The sequence below is a fragment of the Bos indicus genome, chromosome 1 (genome assembly GCF_029378745.1).
Source record: "Bos indicus isolate NIAB-ARS_2022 breed Sahiwal x Tharparkar chromosome 1, NIAB-ARS_B.indTharparkar_mat_pri_1.0, whole genome shotgun sequence".
NCBI classification, from domain to species: domain Eukaryota; kingdom Metazoa; phylum Chordata; class Mammalia; order Artiodactyla; family Bovidae; genus Bos; species Bos indicus.
In genome coordinates this window covers 150,999,080-151,018,875 of record NC_091760.1, presented here as the reverse complement: position 1 = coordinate 151,018,875, position 19,796 = coordinate 150,999,080, and the positions used below count along the sequence as shown (strand labels likewise).

Sequence of the window (19,796 nt, the reverse complement as noted above, 5' to 3'; positions counted from 1 at the left end):
ATGAGTCTGTCCACTCCTCTTGGAAAATCCTAGCACATGGGCAGATCCGTTTACATTCTTTTTTTGTGATCGCATTTCATGGCATCACATGCGTTTCTCTGAGAGTCAGTTATTATTACCAGAAGTCCTTTCCCATCTTCCCCAGAGGCACCCTCCTCCTTTTTTGCTGAGTGCACGCCTTTTGGGGACGATGGCCCCTTGAGGCCTCAAGGGGCATAGAGACAAGTCTGACTGGGGGAAACTTGCAGGCTGGCTTTTGACCTCGCGTAAGCCCTGCCTGGTACCTTGGGCACAGTGTACGTGAAAGCTCTGGTGTAAGCCCAGGACGATCTGTAACCCTACCCGCTCCTCCGTCCCCATGGCAACCCATGCACCGTGATACACATCTAGGATGTTGTTGAAAGAGAGTAGAGTCTTGGGTCTGCAAGCGCAGCCTTGATTTTGGCTTTTGAGCTGGTGCTCTTCAAGCGTGTCTCGGAATCTGCAATGATTCCTCCTTCAGGGTTTGCAGCACAGTGCCCGCCAGCATCTCCAGTCACAGCAAGACCACACAGCTGATGCCCTGTCTCCTCAGATGAGCCTGCAGCACATGGCTGAAAATGCATTCTTCCCTTTGCCCTGACTCTGCTGTAACCACAGACCTGCAAACCTGGTTGAGAAGGGAAGGTGAAATGCAGCCCCTCCACCCCCCCGCCACCTGCCGCCAGATCGCCATGCCTTTGACAGAGGAGTTTAGAAGACTGTAGGGAGAGCTGGAGGAGAACGAGAGAGGGTAATTTCATCATGGTAGTAGGCTTTACTGTAAAAATCCCATGCATTAAGTGGGAGTTTAGAGATTAGTTTTGGGCCATAGCTCTTGGTCTTTGTGTCTTTGCCGTAAGCATCCAAGCTCATTGCGAGCTGGCAGAATCCATCCTTTCACATCCAGCACAGCCTGGGACCTCCAGAGTTGCTTCGTACATGTGGCATGGGTCCTGCAGAGGGAGGGTAAGCCCTCTCACGAGCCAAGTTCTGGTCCTTTAAAGTGGCGGGTGGACTTGAAGAGGGCTAGTGGGGCTATTCAGTGATCCTGATGAAAAGAGAACATAAAACTTGGTGAACCTAATCTTGCAAGAAGGACAGCAAGGATGCTGTCTTACATCGTTGATGTCTAGAGGAGGGAGCAACGGTGGGGAGGAGTCTCATTCAGAATCAGGAACTGATCTTGTTGCTGTTCAGTCACTAAGTCATGTGCGACTCTTTGCGACCCCATGGACTGCCGTATACCAGGCTCTTCTGTCCTCCACTATCTCCCGGAGTTTGCTCAAATTTATGTCCATTGAGTCAGTGATGCCATCCAACCATCTCATCCTCTGCTGCCCCCTTCTCCTTTGGCCTTCAATCTTTCCAAGAATCAGGGTCTTTTCCAACGAGTCAGCTCTTCGCATCAGGTGGCTAAAGTATTGGGGCTTCAGCTTCAGCTTCAGTATCAGTCCTTCCAATGAATGTTCAGGGTTGATTTCCTTTAGCATTGACTGGTTTGATCTCCTTGCAGTCCAAGGGACTCTCAAGAGTCTGCTCCAGCACGACAGTTATCTTAACTCCCAGGACATAAGCAAAGATGCTGGGGGGAAGGAGCCAGCAGTAGTCACAGTCCTTCTTTGTAGCTTCATGGTTTTTGGTCTAAATCATGGCAGAGAACATACTTCTTTGGTACCTTCAGCTGCCTCTGGAATGGTTCTTAAAAAACTCAGTTTTAAAACAGAGTCTGTTAAAGAAATAAAAAGAGCAGAACCCATGCCAGAAAGCAGCCTTTCCTGGCACAGACCTTCTGCCAAGTTTATGAGTTAATGGCCTTGAAGATCAAAATGGAAGAGAAATGAAGGGTGGGTTGAAATGACCACCAGAAGTGACATGTAAACTGTGTTCTTACTCGAAGTCTTATGATCCACTAATCCATCAGGGGCAAATAGCAAATGTACACGGTGTCATAATTTTTCAAGCAGCCAAGGAACAGAACTGCTCAAAACTGGCTCTGCTTTGAGGTGGTGTAGCTGCTGGCGAGGTCACTGAAATGGTCGTCTTTCGTCTCAGCCAGGCTTGGTTCAACATTCCCCAGTGTCATATCCCACAGGAGGGGGCTCGGGGCCCCCACGGCACATGATCAGTAGCTGATAAGACAGCCCCAGGGCAGAATTTCATGAACAAAAACAAAGCTCCACTTATCTTCCGTGGCAATATGCTCACGAGCACATTAATCATTGTTCATGTAAACATCTCAAGTTCTTGGCTAAGAATCAGGCTTGGAGTTGTTTAGGTCCTGACTGATTTTCGAGGCAGGATGGGACATGGTTGTGCATGCTAAGAAGGACTTCACGAAGACAGAGTCTTAAAATATTTTTCTATTCGTGGCTTGGTGCTTGATTTCTTCCAGGTCCATTTCACGGGCAGTCTTATGTTTAAGGTAGTAGCAGACTCACCGACGGACACTGGCTACTAATTGCATTCATGTGCTCATATTTCAGGCAAAAGCATTCAATCTAGAACTTGGTCCTCTCATTATTGGCATTCACAGACTCAGATAGCGTTTCTGAAATAATTATCTGGAGGAACACAGGTTTGTAGAAAAGAAAAATGGAAACTGTCTAGAACAGGCTTTCTCAAACTTCAGCGTACAGCCAAGTCAAGAGAGATCTTGTTTTGAAATTGAAGTATCGTTGATTTAGAATGTCATGATATTTTCTGGTTTACAGAAAAAAGTGATTCAGTTATATATATATGTGTGTGTGTGTGTGTATACATATATATACCTACACATATATTATTTTTCTGATTCTTTTCTCCTATAAGTTTTTACAAAATACTGAGTATAGTTCCCTGTGCTGTACAGTAGGTCCTTGTTGGTTCTCTGTTTTATTTTTAGTGATGTGTATATGTTAATCTCCTAATTTATCCCTCCCCCACCTTAGGAAACCATAAGCTTGTTTTCTATGTCTGTGGGTCTATTTCTATTTTGTATATAAGCTCCTTTGTATCATTTTTTTTAAGATTCCATATGTAAGTGATATCATATATTTGCCTTTCTCTGTCTGCTGCTAAGTCGCTTCAGTCGTGTCCGACTCCGTGCGACCCCACAGGCGGCAGCCCACCAGGCTCCTCCGTCCCTGGGATTCTCCGTCTGGCTTACTTCAGTAGAGTGCTAATCCCTAGGTCCTTCTATGTTACTGCAAACGGCATAATTTAATCCTTTTTTATTGCTGAGTAATATTCCATTGTGTGTTTCCCTGGTGGCTCGGTGGTACAGAATCCACCTGCCAATGCAGGAGACGCAGGCTTGATCCCTGGGTCAGAAAGATCCCCTAGAGAAGAAAATGGAAATCCACTCCAGTGTTCTTGCCTGGGAAATCCCATGGACAGAGGAGCCTGGCGGGCTATGGTCCACAGGGTTGCAAAAGAGTCAGACACGACTTAGCAACTAAGCAGCATCCATACTGCATCGCACACGTGCACCACGTCTTCTGTATCCATTTGTCAGTCACTGGACATTTAGGCTGCTTCCGTGTCTTGGCTGTTGTGAGTAGTGCTGCTAAGAACTGTGGAGTGCACGTATCTTTTTTAATTATGGTTTTCTCCCGACATATCCCCAGGAGTGGGATTGCAGGGTCATATCTGGTAAAATGCAGATTCTAATTCAGTAGATCTAGAGTGAGATTCTGCATTTATAACAAGCTCCCAGATGTTACCAGTACTGCTGGTCTGTGGAGAAACGAGGACCTGGAACATATTTCTGGATTCTCTTGCTTTTTCACTCCTGTTAGAAGTGAAAGGGCTTCCAGATAGAAGCCCTGTTGTCGGTGTGACTTTCTGCTCCTGTAGTGGGCTAAGATACTGTTACAATTGCCCTCCTAGATTTTTCTTTCTGAGACAGTTCTCAAATTGCAACTCTGGCTAACCATTATCTAGACCAAATGCAACTCACTGAGAATCTGTGTGCAAATACCCCCAGCGACGTAAGTTGAAATTTAGTGGTAAATTGATAGCAGCTGAAGATTTAACTCCCCTGTGTAATCCCAGCATCATAAAAATGAGAATCCAAGGCACTGGGTGGGAACCGCTTCCAGTCCCAAAATACAAAAATGCCAGTGGAGAGGGAGTGGTGCGCAGCAGCAGAGAAAGTGATCAAGCTCAACCAAAGCTCTGGAGAGTAGGATTTCACAGACCACACCAGTCGAGATGGTCGTAGCCAAACAGACCAAATGAATTAAGGCAATTCTGTGTTGGATTTCACGTTGCATTTCACTGCTTGTCTCTCTGGGACAGGAAAATGGAAAGAGACATGTCTTTTGAAACATAATCAAGCTTTTTGAAGACGGACCCACCAAATGGCCAATTGTGAACCAAGTTTAAAATCTCTCCACGTGAGAGTTTATAGCCATCTCCAGGTGTCTGGAGCAGGACACCTGCTCCAGGACGTGGGTATGGCTTTCAGCTGGCCCAGTGACACATGGCATTGAACCGAGACCTACCAATCCAGGAAGATGTAGATGTGAAATGGCTCTGTCATAAGACTGCATACACCAATAGCTTTACATAGGCACAGTCAGTAAGAGCATGCATAATAACATTTCTGGAATATATTTTAAAGGAAACTTGAAACGACTTACAGTCATAATCATAATAGAGCTTGCACGGAGGGTGCTGAAATATAATTATTCGATTTACATATGCAAAGTGTGATGAAGGTTTATGGGACAAGTGACAATACATTATAAATACAAAAAAAATCATTGGCATATACTTCAGTTCTATGATCACTGCTAATATGTTGTGGGGGCAATACTATTTCAGTCTTACCGATGACTTCATGCGATTCCTTTTAGGGAAATACTAAATTCATTTGGAGCAGGAGAAAAAGTAGACATTTGCACAGAAAAAGAGCTAGTCCCTTAAGACTGATTGAATAAAAGTGGATGAGGGGGATTGAGGGGTGGCTGAGAGAGGCAGGTGGCAAATAAAGAAGGCAGTACTCGTTTCCGAGGAAGAAGAGGAAGGAACACGAATGCCATTTGGTGGATTTAGGGTCCGGCCTCGAGCAGGTATCAGTTCGTTCATCCATACCGCAGGCTGTGTTTCAGACGGGTCATGCATGTAATAACAGGGTGATGGACTTCAGTCAGCTCAAGCTGGAAGCAAAACTAATAGATGGTAAGAAACTTGATACAGTCTTGACTGTGACTGTAGTGAGTTATCTTAGGGGAGTCCACCAGCTCCGAGAGAATCTGTCCATGGGAGTTCTCAGATTAATGGGTGAAAATGGGTTAGATCGATAAAAGACACAGAGTTATCTTTTGTAAATGAAACATAAATCTCATGAAACCCAGGTTGAATGTTTCTTTGGATCACTGGGTTTTCTCACTTCTTCTAATAAACACAAACTTTAAAAAGCATACAAAATAGCTATTATCAAGCCACATCATTGATCTTTTAGTCATTTTATTTGTCTTTACAGATTTACCTTACGAACCACCCAGGAGATCTGCCTGGACCAGCCATGGCCACCCCGCCCCCCAGTCGAAAGGTACGGTGTTGGTTCCTGCTGCCTTGAACCCTCTCATCACCAGGCAGTGGGTAACTCTTGATGGAGTACATGATCATTTCTTTAGCCAGTTTGTGCTTTTTCAACATACAACATATGTGTCCCTTTGGCCCCAAAGTGCAACTGATCTTTAAATGCAATGATTCATTCTCTTCGGGGGTTAGACGTATTTCTAGAACAGAAAGAAGTGAACAATGTGATGTATTTCCACATGAACAAATACATGTCTCATGGGATGCTTTGAGTACAGATTCAACGCAAGGTCATTTCCCAATCTTGGCCATGTTTAAAGTATTCCTTGCTTTATTTTATTTTCCTAGTAATTTCCTTTTATCTATTTATTTTAGAGGGCGATTCATTTTCATTTGTTTTGTAAACCATCTCAAATTTTCTTTTTAGTTTTGGAAAAAACGGGGCACAAATAAAATTTTAAAATAAGTTGAGGGCCTTTGTTTTGCTACTACGTTTACATTTGATTTTGTTTTTGGAAAAATTTTCCTTACCCTAAGATGCTTCTTATCATAAGAATAGGACTCCTTTGTTCATAACTAAGATAACTGGTAGAATGATGAACAGCAGCACCAAAATCTAGTAGTCAAACACAAGTTATGGCTAATTGTCTCTTTCATTTTTGGATTTTCAGCTGCTCAGCCGTCTCCTTCCACAGTGCCCAAAACCGAAGACCAGCGTCCTCAGCTAGGTATGTTTCAGGGAGCCTCATTATGGTCATAAAAGAAGAAATGGTCTGGCAGCATCTTTCTAAAATGTGTCACTTTCTAAATGAAATTAATGTTCCTTTGTCTTCTTTGGGACTGTTCCATATGTAAAACGGGCAGCAAACTACCATTCTACTCAATTGGAAATGATTGAGTTTTTGCTAAACCATTTACAAAATCCATGCAGTAAATATGGAAAATACATTCCGTCTGCACCCAGCTTCTTTGTGTCCTGGGAATTATTTGACTTTTACCTTCCAGACCACATACAACAACATCAGCCCAGAAATGCAGTGGAATGTTTCTGCTGCCAGCACGCTGAGCAACGCAGCCAGTATTGTCCTGGGGACCGTGGGGGACTGAGGACATTTGCCCTGTTTATGTTCTGGGATGGAGAGAGGCCTGGACTGGATGTCAGGAACCCCAGACCAAATCTGAGCTCAGCCACCAGCTAGGAGTTTACCTCGAAGCCTGTCTCAGATCCGTGTGGCATCGTCTCTAATACAGGAAGTGGTGCTGGGGAACTTTGGTGTGAGAGGCATTGTCAGCTCTAAAATCTGAAAACACCAGCAGGTCAGCATCATTCTTGCAGTTACATGCCACCTACTCCCAACCATGTCTTTTCTTTTTGCTGCAGATCCTTACCAGATTCTTGGACCCACAAGTAGCCGCCTTGCGAATCCAGGTGAGACACTGCTCATGGTTTTGCTCTTACAAAGTTATCTTTTGGGCAGGAGCGATATTGAACGTTGAACCTGAGTAGGCAAAGAAATCCCTTCCACTGAACAAATTTAAGTTGTAAGTTTCACTGGATTACTTGCCTAAATGGCAAATAAAAGGGTTGGGTTATAAACTTTAAGATTTAGCTTCAGGGAAGAGCATCCTTACTTAATCCAAGTTGTTTCAGATTCCTGGGGCTGCTCTGACCAAGTACTACAGGCTGGGGGCTTAGACATCAGACATTTATTGTTTCCTGGTTCTAGAGGCTTGCGTGTGCGCTAAGTCCCTTTAGTTGTGTCTGACTCTTTGAGACCCACCAGGCTCCTCTGTCCGAGGGGATTCTCCAGGCAAGAATGCTGGGGTGGGTTGCCATGCCCTCCTCCAGGGGATCTTCTCAACCCAGGGATCTAACCCAAGTCTCGTACGTCTCCCCATCTGCAGGCAGGTTCTTTACCACTAGCGCCACCTGGGAAGTACTAGAGGCCTGAAGTCCAAAATCAAGTTGTCAGGGTTCTTTCCCTCTGTGGGCCATGGAGAAGAATCTGTTCAAGACTTCTCCTTGGCTTGCAGATGGCCATCTTTGCCTGCATCTCCTTACTTCTGTATGTTATCTCTGTGCCCAAACTCCCATTTCTACCAGGACCCTAGTCAACCTGGATTAGAGCCCATGCAAATGACATTACTTTAACTTGATTACCCCTCTAAAGATCCTAGTCCCAATGATGTCACATTCCAAGGTACTGAGCAAACCCGACATATGAATTAGCGGGGAGGAGGACCACACTTCAGCCCATCACACAGCAGATAAAATAATATCTTAAAAAAAAAAGAACCTAATGACAACCATAAGACTTCAAACTTAGGCTCGTGGTCATTGAATGGCCTGTGTCTGAACTCAGATGCCAGAAGAAAGCACAGATCCTTAATCGCCCAGTTGTAGCCCGTCCCTTGCCAAGGGCTGTCACCTGGCACCATGCCTCGGTGCCAGCCAGGTTGTTTGATTTGTTTGTGTTCGGGTCAGAACCAGCTGTGCTGGCATCCACTTCAGAAGTGCACAGCATATGCTGCATATTCTCAACAGCAACTTCAGATGCCAAGATGTCACAGGCATGTTGGAAATCCCAGCTGGAATGTGTATTGCCTAAACGTTGAGGCCAAAACAGGGTTAGAAACGGGAAAATGTAGATTCTGTGTAAATCCCCACAAGGGAATCTATAGTTTGGAAAACATAAAATATCATTATTGGGAGTTCTGCATCTTTGACGCTGAAGTTTAGTTAATGGTAACTAGTGCAGTAAATGTTTTTTAAACAGCAGAGAATTGAACGGGTCTGTTTTGTTTATTGCATTAAATCCAGGCATAGCCCAGGTGCTCAAAAATTATTTGCCAAATAACTGAATTCAAGGAGTAACAAGATACTCTCCTTGACTCTCAAGGAGCTTCCACGGACACAGGTCTCCTCGGCATCCACCTGGTGGCTGCGTCCCCTGGGTCTGTTCCACGGACACAGGTTTCCTTGGCATCCACCTGGTGGCTGCGTCCCCTGGGTCTGTTCCACGGACACAGGTCTCCTCGGCATCCACCTGGTGACTGCGTCTCCTGGGTTGGTTCTTACACCTGTGCGCAGCTTCTGTTTGCAGCTGCCTCCATTGTTGTTCAGTCGCTCAGTCCTGTCTGACTCTGCGACCCCATGGACTGCAGCACACCAGGCTTCCTTGTTCTTCACTGTCTCCCAGAGCTTACTCAAACTCATGTCCATTGAGCTGATGATGCCATCCGACCATCTCATCCTCTGTCATCCCCTTCTCCTCCTACCTTCAATCTTTACCAGCATCAGGGTCTCTTCCAATGAGTCAGTTCTTCACATCAGGTGGCCAAATTATTGGAGCTTCAGCTTCAGCATCAGTCCTTCCAATGGATATACAGGATTGATTTCCTTTAGGATGGACTGGTTGGATATCCTTGAAGTCCAAGGGACTCTCAAGAGTCTTCTCCAACACCACAGTTCAAAAGCATCAATTCTTTGGTGCTCAGCCTTCTTTATGGTCCAACTCTCACATCCATACTTGACTACTGGAAAAACCGTAGCTTTGACTACATGGACCTTTGTCAGCAGAGTGATGTCCCTGCTTTTTATTATGCTGTCTAGGTTTATCATATCTTTTCTTCCAAGAAGAAAGCGTCTTTTAATTTCATAGCTTCAGTCACCATCTGCAGTGACTTTGGAGCCCAAGAAAAGAAAGTCCACTGTTTCTATTTTTTACCCATCTATTTGCCATGAAGTGATGTGACTGGATGCCATGATCTTAGCTTTTTGAGTGTTGTGTTTTAAGCCAGCTATTTCACTCTCCTCTTCCACCTTCATCCATAACCAGTCACATAAAAACCATTACTGTGTTTTGAGATGATGATTATCAGTCAGGTTTCAGGAAGACTAATCTGGCATGAGCGTTCAGGAGAGATTAGAAAGGGGGAAAGGGCGGAAGCTGGAACGCTCTGGGAACGTTCATACAATAATGTGAAATAACAATCCAATAGCTCCCCTTCCCCCCCGGCCGTATCACGCCTGGGCAAATGCTTGTCTCGGAACACCATGGTCTTCCTCCTGCAGAAGGGGAATCGGAGGTCCCGATGAATGAGCTAACTTCTCCTGGGTCATGCAGCCCACCAGAAGAGAGGCCAGATTTGAACCCCAACTCTCTGCCTCCAAAATCTGCTTTAATATTTTCCGGCCCCTCCACTGCCACTGAGCGAGCATGGAAGAGGGAGCTCTTGGAGAATGAGGACCCAGAGAAAAGAAAGGAAGGATTGCCATTCAAACAGCTGCTTCGGGGCTTGGGATGGGGCTGCAGTCAAGGATAGAGGGCAGGAACCTGTCCAGCAGCATAAACAAGACCAGTCCGGCCCTTTCACCCCCCAAGATGGGTTAAGTGAAGTGTATATAGGTCTGTGCCCATGGTGTCACAGATAAAGGTGGCGCTTGGTTGGTGACTTGAGGCCAAAGAAAGCTGTGGCCCCTTAGCAGAGGGCTTAGTGCCTGGGGATGCCCACAGTGCATAGAGGGACTTGTAGGCAGAGCCCTCACTGGCCTGGGGAAATGGAAGATGTCCTGGTACCTAATAGCAACGCTGGCATCGTAAGCCAAGGCTGCACTTTATTCCACTAAGACTGTGTCTGCTGGGTCTGGGGAAAGTGGCAACATCCAACTTTTTTTTTAAGATTTTTTTTTTTTTAATGTGGCCATTGTAAAGTCCTTTTTGAATTTGTTACAATATTCCTTCTGTTTTATGTTTTGGGGTGGGTTTTTTTGGCCTCGAGGCATATGGAGTCTTAGCTCCCTGGCCAGGGATTGAACCTGCAGTCTCCCTGCATTAGAAGGCGAAATCTTAACCACCAGACTGCTAGGGAAATCCCAACGTCCAACTTCTGACTTGAAGATAAAGACTTCTCTTACTTAGTTTATAATGAATTGGGCTTCCCTGGTGGCTCAGATGATAAGGAATCATCCTGCAATGCAGGTGACTCGCAGGAAACCCAGGTTTGATCCCTGGGTGGGGAAGATCCAATGAAGAAGAGAATGGCAACCCACTCCAATATTCTTGCCTAGGAAATCCCACGGGCAGAGGAGCCTGGCGGGCTTCGGTCCATGGGGTCGCAAGGAGTCGCACACGAATGAGCGACTTTTCTCCGTCTCTCCTTAGGCTGTATGTCAGTTAGATTCATGGGGCGCCCCGCTCCTAAAACAAGAATGTCTTTTACCCTGCTGTAAATGAGAATGTTTCTTCCTGTTTGGTTCTGGTTGCCCGGTCTCTGATAAATAAATCCTTCACCACTTGAGACTGCTGCCTCTGCTCTCCACACAATGCAGACTTTAAAAACCATTTTAAATGAAAAGATGACCTCACGTGATGTGAATGCCCAAAATGATAACCGCATCTCCACATCTCCCTCCCAAATACGCATTTGGTGTGCAGTGTGGACCACATTTCTCCTGCTGGGACGAGTGTGTCCTTGCACTATGGAGTCCTGGATCAGATATTAGCAACACCGCCCCTTTACACCCCATCAGAGTGGCTGAGTGTTTCCCACGGCTCCTGTGATGAACAGAAATTGCCTGTCCGGGAAAGTGTTTCCTTGGGAACAAGAGTTCACTGGCTCCCTTGGGGCTCACTGGGGAGTCTTTAATGGTGAGCGTGAAAGTGGAACCTGCTCCAGGCAGGGCCAGAGACCAGTGTTAGGGATGTTTTGGCATCGGATAGGAGGTGGGAGTGTCCAGTCTTCTACTGAGACTTACCAACCACAGGTTCAGGGAAGGGACAAAGGACCCGAAGGGCCTGTGGAGGTGTGTGCAGAACCCAGGCCTCAAAGCAAGACTGGAGTCCAGGTTCCAACCCTTGCTGACCTCCAGCAAGATCAGTCACTCTGCCTCTTGGGCTCTGATTCCTCATCCCTGCTGTGGGGTGTCACATAGTTCTGGGAAGCAAGGGATTAAATAAACACATGGAAAGTCTTCAGAATGATGCCTGGTACTAGTCAGCTTCCAGGGACACTGGCCAGCCCTGAGAACACCACCATTCCCAGCTTCTGTCCTGCCAGCCTGCGATTTTTTGGGAGGAAGGAGGGTGGTTGGTTTCCTTTGGTGTCTCCTGTTTGTGGGCAAGGGAGGTACCTTTCGTTAAACCCTGGTTTCCACCTCAGACAGATCATGATCCGAGCACTTATGCGCTGAGTTTATCTTCATAGTGATCCTGCAAGGTAGTATTATAATACTACCATGTTGATAGTATTGCATCTCCCCATTCTGCAGACAGGGACACTGAGGCACAGACAGCCGGGCGAGCCACCCCAAGTCCCGTTAAGAGGCAGAGCCAGGATTCAGCTGAGACGGTGCTGATTCCAAAGGGGTGCTTCCAGCCCCTCTGCTTCCCTGTCCCCCCACCCACCCCCCACCAGTCCTGTCTGAGCCACCCTGAGCCCTGACAAAGCCTTCCACCTGGGACACACGCCTGCCGCCCTGATCTTGACGTGGTGGTGGGGGGTCCAGGCTGTGCACTTGGGTTTTTCTGCAGCACCTCCAGCTACTGCAGAAAGCCCGAAGGTCGGCCCCTGCGGTGCCTGCTGGGCCCCCCTCTGCTTTATTTACGGCTCTCTCCCTCCATCAGCTGGGGGCCGAGGGTCCTCCTTGGGACCCCCCCCTCCTGTTTGCCCCATGGCTGCTGAGTCACTCCCAGCTGTGCTTTTCTCTGTGGTTTATAAACCGTTTAGATGTTTTGCCCTTTTCTGTTGCCCAGTCTGTACCTCTGTGCTATGGTGTTTCTCTTCTTTTCTTTTTAATTTATTTTTTTTATTGAAGGATAGCTGCTTTGCAGAATTTTGTTGTTTTCTGCCAAACCTCAACATGAATCAGCTATATAAATATATATATATATATATATATATATATATACACACATACATACATATATCCCCTCCCTTTTGAACCTCTGTCTTCTTTTCTTTGAATCGGAGATGACAGTCCTCTCCCAGAATTAAAGGCTTGCCTTTTGTCTTCTTCGAAGCCACACTCCAGGCCCCTTCATCCCACTGGGCCTTCCTGTAAGTGGGCAGCCAACAGGCTTGGATTCCCTCTTTCCCCAATCTTGCCTTTTAGTTAATTACCCTGGACAAACCTAGGACAAAAGTAGCTACTCTTTACTGATGTTTCAAAGGAGGTTATCAGGATAGAAGAGAAAAGAGATGTAAAGAGTTTTTTTTTTTTTTCCAAAGAAGGTGATTCTTGAGGTGCAGATGATGAGGCTGTTGGATGGACAATTGGTCTTAAAAGAGCTTCTGCTTTTACTTGTTGGTTTGGCCGGTGAGATACCCACTCTTAGACTACCTAAATCTTAGGTATTCGTGTTTTGGAATCTCTATTCTATCTTCTAATACACACTTTTAGCACACAGTCTCACTATTTTGACAGTAAAAGAAGAGTTTAATAAACGGCTTTTGAAATTCTGCAGCCATGAATAACTTGTTTAATTTACCATCGACTAACTCCTCAGCAAATATTGTGCCCCCTTGAGCAGTCAAGCAGAGCAAGCAGATCTGCTATAGACTGTGAAGGCAGTGTGTGTTGTTACATCACGTTGAACAGTTAATGAGCTTGACATAATGCTGCACTTGATAGCGTCTGCTTAAACAGCGGGGCTTCCTGGTGGCTCAGTGGTAAAGAACTCACCTGCCAATTCAGGAGACGGGGATTCCATCCCTGGTGCAGGAAGATCCCTGGAGAAGGAAATGGCAACCCACTCCGGAATTCTTGCCTGGGAAATCTCTTGGATAGAGGAGCCTGGAGGGCTGCAGTCCATGAGGTTGCAAAAAGCCAGACATGACTTAGTGACTAAAGAACAACGACTGAAACATTAATTGATTTATATTTATGGCTGTTATTTTTTGGTAAGGAAGAAGATGAATTTTATTTTGAAGATGTCTTATTCCCACATGCCCTTGAAAGGCTCAGAGGTCAAGCCCCTGTGTCTTAAGGGCTGATGGTAAAATAGTCAAAGGAGACATCCCTCGTCCATCCTTTGACCCTTCAGTTTCTGGCAAGGAACTTAGGCCCCCGACTTACTATTTCTTTAGAAACAGGAGAGGTGAGAAAGCACTTTTCTCTGCCATTTTTCTCTTACACACGTTTATAAAAGAAGTGAGTGAGCGACAGATTCCCAAGAGACAACGCCAAGGTTTGAAGAGATGATAAATATAATTTTGGCTGTTTAGGAAAGTCTGTGTATTTTATACAAAATCTGTGGGATTGCTCTCTCTCTGGGAGGAGGTTGACAGTGAATATCTATTTTCAAACAACTCTGTGTTTATATTGAAACATATGTTAGATTGTTTAAATCAAAAATCCATGTTTTTCCCTATTCCCAAGTCATATATGAAATTTTTTTTCAAGTAGTAATCCTTTAGTTACAATATGTATACTAAAACCATATGGTTTTCTCAAACAGCTCTTTGTATTTTTAAAAATGCATATTAATGAAATGTTGGGGGCAGCAAAAGTTGATTGAGAACAGTTTGAATATGTGGCCCCCAAAAAGCAAAGACTTTACATTGCGATGAACTACAAGCTGTTAATACATTTCAAATGTGTTGCTAGAGTGAAAAAATGCTAATTTTCCAGAACGTATTCAGAAAAGGCTGACCTTTCTCATGATGCTATCGTAGGGATAGATTCACAGACATATCCACTGCATACAGCCAATGTGGAAACAAAGATTTATGAGCTGGGCCATTTATCTGGGGAGCTTGTGGACAGGATTTAGAGAAAGCAAATTTATAATTGATTTTTACGTTTCATCAATTCCCTGAAGAGTTGGCAGAGTTCCTTTAATCATTTTATCATATCTGTTGGTATTTACTCATAGTGTAACAAAAGGTCATCTCTTTGGTAACAAGCCCAAGGTGGTATCTGGGAACTGGGTAGGAAAGACCTGCCTCTTACCTGTTTTCAAAACTTCTAAAACCTGCTTAAAGCATCTTAGCTTCTCCTGATCACAGTCTGATTGTTGGTATTTGCATGCTTCTCTCTCTAAGGGAGCCATCAGTCATCCTGAAGTATTGTAATGTAGAGGTTAGAATGATGTGCCTGGATGTTTCTCTGAATTTAATAAAACCTAAAAGCCGCATCGCTAGACCCCCAGTGGGATCAAGAGAGCTGTGTGGACACCCAGTCAAATGAGATCTTGTTGACTCAGTTGCAGCCTCATTCTGCTCCCAGGAGGACTCGCACTCACTCATGGTTGCAGCGTTTTCATCTGAAAACTCTGCTTAACCCAACTGGCGTTGCAACGCAGGGGCAACACGTGGATTTCCGTTACAATGCATTTGCCTAAATACTGGAAATGGGTGATCTGGTTTGAGACATAGCCAACTTTTTTTTCTGAACTTCCTCATTTTGAGTGGGTTAATTCTGTTCTAGGAAAAGTTTTGACAGAATGGCTTTCTGCGTGCCAGCCCCGTGTTATGTTAGAAATAACGGTGTTTACTTCCATTCTCTACTTTTTCCATAAACTTTTCGACGTTCATTTCCTAAATCTGACTTTTATTATTCGACTTGACCTAGCCAACATAAATGGTACTAAGTCATTATTGCCAGCTACATAATGGCACTTTCTGTCTCACAAAAGAGGAAAATTAAGTCTTCCCAGCCCCAAAACACAAAGTTGACCTGGCTGCTCTTCTAAGGAAGACAGAAATGAAGGAAACTGACTTGAACTCTGCCCCTTTCGGGAATTCTTTGCATTCCCGAAAGGACTTGGATCAGCCTCTAGATCTGCCTGGTCATCACCAAGGATCATCATCTTAGGCCAGTTCCTTAGATGCGGAGCTTGGGCTAAGCATACTTGGGCAGGTGATTCATGAAGGGTACATTCTCGAGGGAGAGGATGCCGGAGACCTCAGGGGAGAGAGAGATTAAGGAAGCTTGTGGCCTTAGCTGGGCTTCCCAGGTGGCACTAGTCGTAAAGGGTCCACCTGCCAATGGAGGAGACATAAGAGACGTGGGTTTGATCCCTGGATCGGGAAGATGCCCTGAAGGAGAGCATGGCAACCCACTCCAGTATTCTCGCCTGGAGAATCCCCTGGACAGAGGAGCCTGGCGGGCTGCAGTCCATGGGGTCACAGAGAGTCGGACACGACTGAGCCACTGAGTGTGCATGCATGTGACCTTAGCTGGAACCTTGCTTCAGTCTGACCCCATCCATGCTAAGTCCCGGGCATGACCAGCATCACAGAATCAGTCCCTCTTTGAGGCCAGGGGGCTGACCTCTGGAGTTCTTTGTCAGTCCATCAGGCCGTGGGCTACCTGAGGGGGTGGGAGGGAAGGGTTTGAGGCAGCTCCAGTTTCGGCCAAGGGCAGTTCTCTGGAGAAGGGGGTGGTGGTGCTGGGGGACAAGAGCAGCCAATGCCCCCAGCCCAGAAGGATGGGCACACAGCCTGCTAAAGGAACTCTGCGTGGGGTTTTCCAGGTGGCACTAGTGGTAAAGAACCCACCTGCCAGTGCAGGAGACACAAAGGATGCTGGGAGATTCCCTAGAGAAGGGATGACTACCCACTGCAGTATTCTTGGGCTTTCCTGGTGGCTCAGATGGTCTAAAGAATCTGCCTGCAATGTGGGAGACCTAGGTTCAGAACTCTGGGTTGGGAAGATGCCCTGGAGGAGGAGGGCATGGCAACCCCACTCCAGTATTCTTGCCTGGAGAACCCCATGGACAGAGGGGCCTTGGCGGGCTGCAGTCGCTGGGGCCGCAGAGAGTCGGACCCGGCTGTGCACACGGTGTTCTCACAGATGTTCCGTTTCCTTTCCCCACCTCCTCAGGGAGCGGGCAGATCCAGCTTTGGCAGTTCCTGCTGGAGCTTCTGTCTGACAGCTCCAATTCCAACTGCATCACCTGGGAAGGCACCAACGGGGAGTTCAAGATGACCGACCCGGACGAGGTGGCGCGGCGCTGGGGGGAGCGGAAGAGCAAGCCCAACATGAACTATGACAAGCTCAGCCGGGCCCTCCGCTACTACTACGACAAGAACATCATGACCAAAGTCCACGGGAAGCGCTACGCCTACAAGTTCGACTTCCACGGGATCGCCCAGGCCCTGCAGCCCCACCCCCCGGAGTCCTCTCTGTACAAGTACCCCTCGGACCTCCCCTACATGGGCTCCTATCACGCCCACCCGCAGAAGATGAACTTTGTCGCCCCCCACCCTCCGGCCCTCCCTGTGACGTCATCCAGTTTTTTCGCCGCCCCGAACCCATACTGGAATTCACCCACGGGAGGGATCTACCCCAGCGCTAGGCTCCCAGCCAGCCATATGCCTTCGCATCTGGGCACTTACTACTAAAGCCCCTGAGAGAGGCCTTTCCCAGCACCTGTGTAGAGACCCATCCATTACTACAAACTCTTATCCGAGACCACGAATCAGAAGTGCCTCAAGGGAAATGCGAAAGCCCGACTGGGGCAGGGGGAGAGATCCAGAGACTCTGAGTGGGAGGGACTTACTAAACCATGACTACAGAGATAAAAAGGATGCTACCTGTGTACGCAGACAGGTAATCTGTGGACCGACCTTGTAAAAGACATTGCAAGTACAAGCGTGACGTCATAAGGACAAAGTGCCAAAGAAAACGTTCAGAAGACGTGTATAAACCTTTAGAATAGTCTTTGGGAATCCTGCTAGTGCATTAAGTGGGGATTAAACTCAAGCAATAGATACCACACAGTCTGGACCTAACATGCCATTTCTAACGTCATTGGAAGGAAAACTACCTGTATTTAAAAAGAGAAACATATCAAACACAGGAAAGAGAGGAGAGGGAGACTATGGTAGCCCATCGATGGACACTGTTAACGGAACTCATCAGCATCTGCTGTCTTGGGTGAAACCAGATTCTTAGAACAACCCGAGGCTTCCAACTCCTTGACGATAAGACAGGAACTCTGTGTCACAGGGCGGGACTGAGCATGTGTGTGGAGAGAGGGCACGTGGGTGTGGATGGAGGAGGCGGGAGAGGAAGAAACGGGGGAAGGAGGAGGGAAGGACTGGGAAGGGAGCTTCTTGAGCCGTGAAGACTGGACTTGGGATGGTGTTGGTTCTTCGGAGAGCTGAGCCGAGGAGATGTGAGGCTTCGTGCGGTCAGTGTTGTACCAAATCCAGTGTTAGGAAGACGGACACAGCGTGATGGGGGCGGGGCACGGATGGTAGGAGAACGCAGAAACAAAATCATGCATCTCTTTTTGTCTTGTTTTGTTTGTTTATCAAAAGAAAAACTGTAACTGGAATTGTCTGATATTTAAAAAGAAACATTCAGGACCTCATCCTTAGGCGGGGGTGCTCTGCTCTCCACGGGGTCAGGTAAGCGCTAGCCTTCTCGGCTACCCCAGTCTGAAATCGCCTGGGTGTCGGGGGCGAGGCAGCCTCCAGTTTTCCTTTTGAGTCGCGAACGCTGTGCGTTTGTCAGAATGAAGTATGCAAGTCAGTGGTTTGTTTTTTTGTTTTTTTGTTTTTTCCTTTTTATATAATAATTATATAACTTATGCATTTATACACTACGAGTTGATCTCGGCCAGCCAAAGATACACAACACAAGAGACAATCAATGATCTAATGTGGCCTTGAACTTTAACTCTGTATGCTTAATGTTTACAATATGAAGTTACTAGTTCTTAGAATGCAGAATGTATGTAATAAAATAAGCTTGGCCTAGCATGGCAAATCAGATTTACACAGGAGTCTGCCTTCGCACTTTTTTATTTTAAAGTGACTCAGATTGTTTAATAGAAACTTGTGCTGCGTGGGGGTGGGTTTGGTATTAGAGGTTTCCTTTGTCTGGGAACTCGTGCAAGGGAGTGCCAAGGACTTAGCACATTTGGCACCTGAATGGTGTGGGCCTCTCCGGGGCCTTCTTGCCAGCTCGCCCTGTCTAGAGCAGGAGGACCAAAGGTTTAGCCTGGGAGCCTCCAGACTCAGGCCCAGAGTGGAAAGAGGCCTCTGAAGCTGGGGTGGTCATTGATAAACTCCAGATCCTCATCCAGTCACAAATCACCCTTCCTTCCTGCATTAAAGCGTCTATTGCATGGTGAACACACGCTTGTTCCCGGCACAAACTGTGTTGTTGTTGGTAAATAAAGCATCACAGCAGCAGTGTCTCCCTTGAACGAGACCAGGGACGGCTTCTAAATTCACCATCTGGCTTCTCTGTCAGAGGCTCTCACTGGGTAGCCTGTGGCCTTGACCTTCCCACACCAGGATAATCTGGGTACCCTGGTCTGGGATTTTTACCAGTCCTGAGCCTGACGTGTGATCAGATACTGTTTATGTCTCTGATCTGAAGTCCATCACCCTTGACATCTTTTCTCTCCTGAGGATGGAGCCTCAGCCAGGGTGAAGGTGGTTAGGTGAAGCCTTAGCCGAGGTGAAGGAGAGCCGGGATGCAGGGCCATGTGAGAGGGAGCAAGCCTCAGCAGCTCCCCAGCCCTAGTCGGTTTCTGAATTGGCCCATCTCCGAGCTGTCTGGGGGCTTATTTTGCACTCTGTAATCCTTTTGCGATGATTAAATGACGTTGCCAAACCTCTGAGCTCTGAATATTTTGGCAGTGGTCTCTAAAGCTGGTAGGATCCGATTACCAAAGCTGCAGACATTCGGCATTACTTGAATTAAAAGAAATCCAACTATTCATCAATTACGGCAGCTTGGGAAAGGCCTGCAAAGTGCCTGCGCCTCCTTGGGGAAGATAAATAAGTAAAAGCATAAAAGCTGGCAGCCGGGGGTGACCCACACTGTTTTAATGGAAAAGATCACTCATTTTTATTTTGGAATGCAAAGTTGAAGCACACCTACGTTCTGCATACAAATAGCCATTTACCCCGATAATCACTCAGTTCCCCTCTTTCAGGATCGTGTCATGAGCAAAATAATAAAAACAAGGCAGGCTTCTCATATTCAACTTTAACAGATGTTCTCATTTATGGTTCCCCCACCTCCCTCTCCCACCCACCCCCCATTCAAATTATTAGCAAACTTTATGACCAGCATGAGCAACTGGGATCATTTTAGATAACATAATAATGCTGAGTTCTCCCAAATAATTCCTCAATGATATCCTAAAATAACATTCACTCTCTGCTCCTGTAGAACTGAAATCCAAAGCAGTCTCCAGTTGGTATTCATGATGACATCAAGAGTGTCTTCCCTCTGCTGCCCCCATCTCTTGATTTGCTCTGAGGTACACACACGATTCCTA

At 46.4% G+C, this 19,796-nt stretch overlaps 1 protein-coding gene across 4 annotated transcripts in view; it reads left to right on the top strand.

Moving 5' to 3' along the window:
* ERG (ETS transcription factor ERG) overlaps window positions 1-18,277 on the top strand; it is a 314,770-nt gene extending 296,493 nt beyond the window's left edge. For all 4 annotated transcript variants that reach the window (XM_070796912.1, XM_070796899.1, XM_019964238.2 and 1 more), the window contains 4 exons: window positions 5,489-5,557; window positions 6,219-6,275; window positions 6,929-6,976; window positions 16,376-18,277. In XM_070796912.1, coding sequence (XP_070653013.1) covers window positions 5,489-5,557; window positions 6,219-6,275; window positions 6,929-6,976; window positions 16,376-16,896 — 695 coding nt within the window. In that variant the 3' untranslated portion in view covers window positions 16,897-18,277. The remainder of the gene's footprint in view (window positions 1-5,488; window positions 5,558-6,218; window positions 6,276-6,928; window positions 6,977-16,375) is intronic.
* The last annotated feature ends 1,519 nt before the right edge of the window (window positions 18,278-19,796 follow it).